Below are 8,444 nucleotides of genomic sequence, written 5' to 3' on the forward strand. Positions count from 1 at the left end.
ATCAAAGTGCATACTGATGCTAGATAAGGCAGAGTAAAAAGAAAAAATCTTAATGGGAATCCTGTATGTTTTAATAATTTTTTTAGCAAGATTCTAAATATAAGTGTATTTTTTTTTTTTAGAAGCTTCAGGTTTAGCATTCTATTTTAATGCAATTATGCTTCATTGTCCCACATAATGTATAATTACTTTCAGTTACTTAAGGTGGAATTATTCTACTGATGTTTAAGGAAATAGAGTTGTCAAAACAACTCTTAACTATAAAATAAATAATATATATTTTTAAACTACTAATTAAATTTCAGTAACTTTAAGAAACAGCAGTAGTTCAACTAGTGATTTATAACCACAGAAGATATATCTTGAACAACAGGAAATTTTTTTCCAAGTCACTGGCAAGAGCTAGGCATGACAAAAACTACAGTGAGGAATAATCTCTGGATTTATTTAACTTGTGTTTCAGAAGGCATCTAACAGTGCCTGTCACTCAGGAAGATCCACCCATGCAATTGTTCACACATGTAGAATTGTCAGCTCTTTGACTGTCGTGGCAATGCTCAAAGCAGCAGTGCATCAATAACGATTCAAAACCTGTTGCTGTTTTCAGTCATGACATAAATTTCCCAGCATTGCACTGCTTTGGTGAAGTTTTACTGCAATATATACCATTACTAGTACTGTTTCCAATGACAGAAGTGAATTTAAAAAAAAAGTTACAGAACTCAAACATGTAAAGAGGGTTTGAATATGCTATAAATATTTCTTTTTCAGAAGATGCTACCATCTTCCAAAACCAAGTTTCATTTAAAAAAAGCAAGTGTGAAAGAAAGACCTTTAGAAAACCAGCTCCACTGCCCTAACAGTAAAACACCCTTGGCTTCAGTTTGATCAAAGTGAGCTCCTGCTTGGTCCTGAAAACAGAAGCAAAGGCTTTAATTACAAAGGCTGAATCCCATCACGCAGAGGTGAGCACTGCATTTAAGCTTCTGGAAGAAGGAAATAATTGAACAACTCTGGATTTTCAATTTCACAGTACTAAATTAAGATATTATAAATAGATTACATTAAATTACACACTTACAGAAAGGCCCTTTTCCAACACTCGCTGCATTGATCAGATGCATCCAATGATAAATCCCCGTAACAGTAATCACCTACATTAACTAACACTTCTCACCTTTGCAGATTCATTGTTCTTGTTCCTGCCATGAACATTATCAAATATCACACAGTATAATTACCTTACTTAAGATAAAAGCCTCTTCGATTCCAAGGCAAAGAGGAAAAAATTAAAGAGAGGTAATATTTCAAAATATTTGATCGTTACTGGTTTAAAGTAATAACTGTATAAGAATATACTTTTCCCCTCCTTTGGTAATTACTGTGTATTAAGATTTCCACAAGGTGGTGCTGTAGTCCTAGCTTAGAAAAATGTTACCTCTTTTCTGTCCAATTGGTCAAACGTTTAGAAGAAAAATTTCATTTATTTTCACTGTTAGGGTAATGAAGAGTGATTTGCAAGGTCTATTTTCAAGTAAGGAGCAAAATATGTGCACATCATTGAACTTTCCAATTTTTTTTTTATTATTTTATTTTTTTTTAAACAACTGGAAAAGTAAGTTCTATTGCAAAAGTCCAAAACCCCTCAACTAAAGTTTATGTAACATAATGGATCACCGTACATTCCTCTGTTTGTATGTAAAATAAAGTCAATTTATATAACATATGGTTATAGAAAAAAAATCATATTATTGTTTAAGCATACAAATCACTTTTTACAGCATAATGTCAAACAGCTGCTTTTACCTTCATTTGCAAACCGCCAAAAAAATCCACTGGTTTTGTGATACCAAACTCCAAAAGTCTTTTTAAGTGAAGCGAGTATTATAGCACATGATAGGCTACCAATTTACAAAGAGTAATAAATAAATTAAACTTACCAAACCTCACACATCTTTCGTTTGATTGTATAACGTTTATGGAAGTCTTACATCTACTTACATCTCTAAAGAGAAATTTTAATTCAGCTTCAAATCATAAAAACGTTGTGTATCTTTGTATACTGGATGGTCTCCATCTGTGCTGCTGGTCTTAAAATGTGTTCGGCAAGAGCACTAAAACACTCAACACATCTCTTGCAGTCAAAGTCTGTGGACTCACTTGCACATTTTAGTGTTTAGGATCAAACTGACCCTCACTTTGTCAGTGTTAATGGAAGCCATAACGTGTTGGTGCTCTCCAGCTCAGCATGAAAATTTATATTTAAAAAAACAGCAAAAAGAGTACAGATTTTAAATTGTGTATTTAAGTTTTCAATAAGACTCATTCAGCAGTACAGATGGTAAGATGGTATGTAAGAAACCCTCTTGGGTGTAATACGCAAGTCCCAGCTGGAATATTTCCAACAGGATGTAAACCACGGTCCTCAAGCCTGCACTTTAAAAAACATATTACTTAGCACACTGCTAACAAATGTCAACACAAAAATACACTGCTGTAATGACTTCACTTTACAAGGGGCAGGGGGAGGGGTGGGATGACCTGGATGAAGCTATTTGAACAATTTTTAAATCCAGAAACTGGGGCTGGAGGGAAGGAAATCAATACACAGATGCACTAGGAAAATATTTATTCAAAGGAATAAAAGTATTGGTGGTCATTACAAATTTGAGATATTAAAAATTTAATGCTGTACAAACATACATATTAGTTCTGATATCCATAAGTCTACAGAGACCAGGTCTGAAGACCCGTGCTTTCAGGTCTTCGCAGAGGTGTTGCTCGATGTTTTCAACAATTCTGAGGTTTTTTCAATTCTGGAAATAAATTTTGTTTACACACACACTCATTAAAATACAGTAAGAAATAACTGACTTGCCTTTAACTTTCTAAAGAATCAAAATTACTAACAAGCAGCATGAAGCCTTAAGTTTCCTCTCATCCCCCCTTTTCCTCTGCAATTGGCTTGTATTTTAAATGTCTACCCACATATCAATAAACCTTCAGTATACATAACAAAAGACATAACCCACGCAATAAAATTAAATCACAAAAAAGGCTACAGCTTTTCTCAGGCTAGGCACTTATAGAATAGAAGTCTCTTGCTAAAGAAACATTATACAGCAATGCATTTCTCTTCAAGTGTAATAAAAATATTTCTTACAAAAACGTTTTCATTACAGATCTCAGGACTAGTATCAAATACACCTTAATACGATTAACACTATGCTTTGGCCGAAATTGGTTTTACTTTTCCTTAAATAAAAAAAACAGAGTTAAGATACTGTAGTTATTTTTCATGAAGAAAAGTTACAAGTACCAGGGAATTCCTATCAGGAGATAAATAATATTCCTATTCCTTGTCAACCAGATTCTAAACACTCTTTAATCTCTAGTTAATACTATTAAGGATGCTTTCTACTGCTTTTTAGAAACCAAAACATTGACTCATCCCACAAATACAGACCTGTAAAGTGGATTTATTATCCAGTAGAGTCATAAGGAAATGCCACACCTGATGTAGAGACCTTTGAGGTTTGGAACACATATGTATGTTCTCTATATGCCTTAGACCAGTACAACTCCCTCCTGGGAAATGAATTCCTGATGCCCTTTCCTATTACTTACATTTTACTTATCCTTTCCATTCTTTGTCTTGTTGTCTCCTGCAATTTAAAAGCAACAGTTAGTGAACTCTTCAAAGCAAACATTCTTCAGATGGATTTTCAGCCTAAAAATTCATAGAGAAAATGTGACTTTAAGCACTGTTTACATATCAAAAGTATTTTTATGAGACAGACCTAGATGTAGTTTTGCATGGTTTCCTTGTTTTTCAGTAGTAGTATATACAACTAATACTAGCGCTTACTTCTCCTCTTGACCTCAGAGAGGAAATTAACTAAGCATTTGCCAGTTCTGCTTACCTTTGAAATGTCTGTCAGATCATGAGAATTAATGGTCACGGCTTTGGGAGATGGATCTGTGGATAATAGCGAACTGTATGTGGACGACTGATGAAGACTCACTGGCATCTCCTCCTTCCTCTCCATATCTATGGAGAAATACTCAGGGGTTTGCATCACCTTTGCTTTTTTGCTCTTTTATTGCAAGGTCAGCTATCAAATAGCTTGATTTACAGTATGTAATAACAGAAGAGAATGCATTGTTTAGAGACGGAAAAAGAAAAGCTATTGGTGAGGGTCCAAAATAGGTTTCTCATTTTCTTAGAACAAGGTAAGTGCACCATACTATGTGTAACACACTAAACAAATTCCAGAAAGATTACTAGGAATGCTACCTTTATCCTGATTACAGCAAAAGCAACACTTAAGAAAGTCTAATTACTGGGTCAAACATTCAATAGTAATTTCAAAGAGTTTATATTATTTTTATCATAAATTGCTTGTTCAAACATGTCTTTAATTTGTGGTACGTAACCTGTCTTATAAGCAGCAGAAATAAACAAAATCATCACCTTCTTGCTTAGCTTAAAATTTGTATCAAGCTCTTGCTGTTTCCCTAGCTCTCCTCCTGCTGGGACAGGTTTAGCATCCATTCAGCAGAAACAGACTTCTCTTTTACATTGGGAAGGCTCTGACACTCTTCGCAATTTTAGAATACTATGGTCAGGGAAGAGAATTTAGTATTTAGACAAAGAGGAAAAGTGTTCCCATGCCCTAATTTTTAGTAAGGCAACCATCTATGGATCGTACCTTTAGAACATGCTTAGCTACACTATTCTGCATTGAAAGTACTATTAAATTACTTTTAATCAATTAAAATTAAAAATTGTTTCTTCTGTACAGCTGTGATTCCGGAAGAGCAGTACAATCAAAAAGAGTATCAAAGCATTCCGAGTACTGTACAGGTCAGACAGAAGAGTTAAGACTGACCGCACAACTTGTATGCCTAAATTTTCCTGAATCATATTTTAGAAAAACAGGAATAACAAATTCAGAAGAATTCTAGAAGTCCGAAAATATGAAAATTTTCTTTTAAAGACCATCAGCCTGCTCGCTGACTATGAAGTCCTCAAGTGTCAGTAACACAGCACTAAAAAAAACACAAACCACCTTACGAAAGGAAGTAAACATGTTATAAGCTTTCTAAGGTCTGTAAAAAGAAGGTCCCATTTCTGAGACTTCAAAATTAAACCAAACTTTGACATAACCAAGAAACTGCATTCCTAATTTCCACGGAAACTGGATTACTGAGATTCACTTTTAATTTCAATGCAACAGCCCAACACTGGACAAAAACGCCTAATAAGTGAGAACGGGAAATAAGATATCCTCCTTACTACTGGTGGTAGGAGCAACAGCTGCCATAGGGGAAACAGGCCAAATTAATAAAGAGAATGATGCAAGGTAGGGGCTAAAGAGGAAGACAGAAGAATTACTTATGGCCTGGGGAACATTTTTAATTTCTTTCCCACTTAAGGCCGTTTCATTTACTTCCTGTATGTTCTCAAAATTAAGTTGGAAATGGAAGAAAAAGATTTTGTCTTGCTCTTCGAAATATGAAAGTTTAGCAAAAATGCTAGTTGGATACCTGCTAACTGCTTCAAAAGGGATGAAGCTATAGAGAACGTTCAGCGGCAATTTGAAAAACAACATGGATTATGAATGAAAATACCCCGATTTGTCCTGAGCCCCATTATAAAAGTAAACAACATCATAAATGTGACACTGTTGTTATTATAACAAACCCATGGAAGCACATACAATTCCTTTTGTACTTATGAATAGCTTATTTTTAAAACGTTGTAACTGCTTTAAAGTGCAGATAATACTGTTTTTCACAGCCTTAGCTATAGCAACTTAATTAAATTTGCATCTGAGATTTTCAGTAGAGTTATTTGTAACTACTAATTACTATGCTATATATTTTCATTAATGCTTTAAAAACTATTTCAGTAAATAAAGCTTCTAAAGAATAAATTACAAACATGAACTGAGTAGCAGGTTAACCACCAACTTGCAACATGCATTTAAATTCAGAGGTCACTAAATTGCAATTGTCTACTTAAAAAAAACCCACTATTTTACTCAAGGTCAGCGAGAAGTGTTTAGCATAGGATGTTAATTAAAAAGAAAATTGTTAATACTCACCAGGAGAAACTGGAATCCTACTAGAAGTACATTCTTGACTTATATTACTGAACTTTGCAGGCAAGTCTTTCTGAAATACAGGTTTACTACATTTTAGCCATAAACCCTGTTTAAATCATCTTTTGACCAAACAAAAGTCTATTTAAATACTCATTATGTATGCATTTGCTACACCAGTTAGATATGTTGGCACTGCACAAATGTCTTTACAGGACTAAAACCCACAAGATTTCCATACATACACTGCATTAAAAAACTAGTCTATTCCATAGAGGCTTTTTTTAATATCAATATTGCTGTTTGTAAACAGGTCAAAACCAGGTCCAAATATACTGCATATAACTTTGCCATGAGTAGAACTAACAATAGACTGTTCTCGGCCTGTGCTAACAATTATATCTTAACATTGGCCACCGTTCCCTTAACAGAATAAGCGTACCTTCTACTTCTGGTTGATACTCAGAAATGCAACTCCTCAGTCCTACAAAATTAGCCTATAGATGAACTGAAATTCATTCCACTTAAAAGCTTAGAACACAAAAGTCTATTTTAAGCTAGTTGCCCAGGCTCCTGAATGAGAGCACGCTATTTTAAGAAAGGTTCTCAGTTTAATTCAATCTAGCTTAGAAAAGGTTGTTCATAGACAAGGAAACAAAGTCAACGTTGTACTAACAACAAAAGTTTGAGTGCAATTTTCCAATTTCAAGATAAAAAAAAATCCAACACTCGAACAGCGTCTAGACTTTTTTCACCAACGATTTATCCTTATGATTTGAAATCTCAGCCTTCAGTGAAGTATGTCAGTTTATAAACTGATACAGTTATTCCGGTAAACAGGAGAGTATTATACCCAAATAAGTGAATGAGGGAGAAATAGTAGGTATTGCATGGGAAGAAGCTGGAAAAACTGTAATAATGGATACTTCTTAAAAAAAAAAAAAAAAATGATATCTGCACTGACTACTTCTGCTACCAAATTAATTTCAGTGAAAGGAACTGAGCCTTCAGACATTCCCAGACCTAGATGCACAGCTGCTGCTCCTTTGGCAGCACTGCAAGACAGATCTTGGAGTGTTCCTGCTATGCTGGCTACAGGCCAAGAGTTCACTGAGAAATGCAAGAGTAAGAAGAAAGGGGTAATTCTGAATTGCTTCTATATCTGTGAAACACAACTTGGATGGAATTTCATGAAACAAAGAAGCAGCAATTCTCTGGCCCAAAGGATTATTTCTTGGCAGTTTTCAAATGCCTATTGCAAAAAAGTTAGGGTTTTAAAGACTTTTTTTTAATTTAATATAAAAACCAGCTTATTTTGCTTTGAAAAATGACAAGCAACAATGCCACACACAAACTATATTCAAACTTGTTTCTGCAGATGACTTCTTTCAGTAAGATGCAATACAGAAATACAATTATTTTACTGGAAATTTTGGAGTGATATTAATGTTAAGTATTTTCCAAATACTATTCCAAACCTTTGAAAAGCTGCAATAAACATGTTACTGAAGTAATAAGCCAAATTTACAGAAATAAAAGAACAAGCCTAGTCTGAAACACAAGCTTTCCCATGCTGCTACTGTCATAGATGCAATCACTATCTCTTGAATAAAATACGCTTTAAACAGGAGCAAAGCTGTCTACGGCCGTTCACTGAAGGCCTCTGGAAGCTGTTAGCAGCAAACTTTATTATTGGTGGTATTATTTGGACATATGTCCACTGATAATTAAATTACAATATCCATAAGACACTGATTTCAAATGGTAAATCACCTGAGCCATTACTGACCTGAAACTGTGTTTAAAAAAAAGTGATTGAGAATGTCAAATCTGTATCATTTGAGCTACAGCCTTTAGAAATAACCCAGTAATCAGTATGAACACTTCTCTGTTTCAAGACTTTGCCTAAGTAGCATGCTTTCAAGGCACACAGAAAAAAAAAAACACGTCTTCTATAGAACCATTAGCAACATTTTCAAATTTGCTGGGCCAGCAACACTCACACATCTCCTGGCTACGAGTAAATTCAACATTTTTACAACTACAGAGAAAAATGCAACACTGATCAGCTATTTTCCACATGGGTTTTCAACTTCTGGAAAGCATCTGACAGTATCCGAAGGATACACATGAGATACATATGCAAATACACTTTGAAATTAAGCATGTGATCACAAAATTGATGCTATGGTTCACTGCATCTCAAAATACTTACATGTGTACATATATGAAATTATATAATGTGCACACAAGGACCTTTCAACAGCATGAAAAGGTCTTAACGCACTGGATTTGCTCTGACAGATACGCCAAATGTAGCCATATCACAACCGTAGC

General features: G+C 34.6%; 1 protein-coding gene across 1 annotated transcript in view; it reads right to left on the reverse strand.

Annotated features, from left to right (window-relative positions):
- Positions 1-2,633: 2,633 nt before the first annotated feature.
- Positions 2,634-8,444, reverse strand: part of LOC104166534 (centrosomal protein of 44 kDa-like) — a gene marked incomplete at its 5' end in the record, with an annotated part of 7,399 nt that continues 1,588 nt past the window's right edge. The window contains 4 exons of the mRNA XM_009706500.1: positions 2,634-2,816; positions 3,628-3,665; positions 3,924-4,051; positions 6,111-6,180. Of these exons, the coding sequence (XP_009704802.1) occupies positions 2,759-2,816; positions 3,628-3,665; positions 3,924-4,051; positions 6,111-6,180 (294 nt within the window). The remainder of the gene's footprint in view (positions 2,817-3,627; positions 3,666-3,923; positions 4,052-6,110; positions 6,181-8,444) is intronic.

This window comes from Cariama cristata, unplaced genomic scaffold, assembly GCF_000690535.1.
Source record: "Cariama cristata isolate BGI_N322 unplaced genomic scaffold, ASM69053v1 scaffold14210, whole genome shotgun sequence".
Taxonomy (NCBI): Eukaryota; Metazoa; Chordata; class Aves; order Cariamiformes; family Cariamidae; genus Cariama; species Cariama cristata.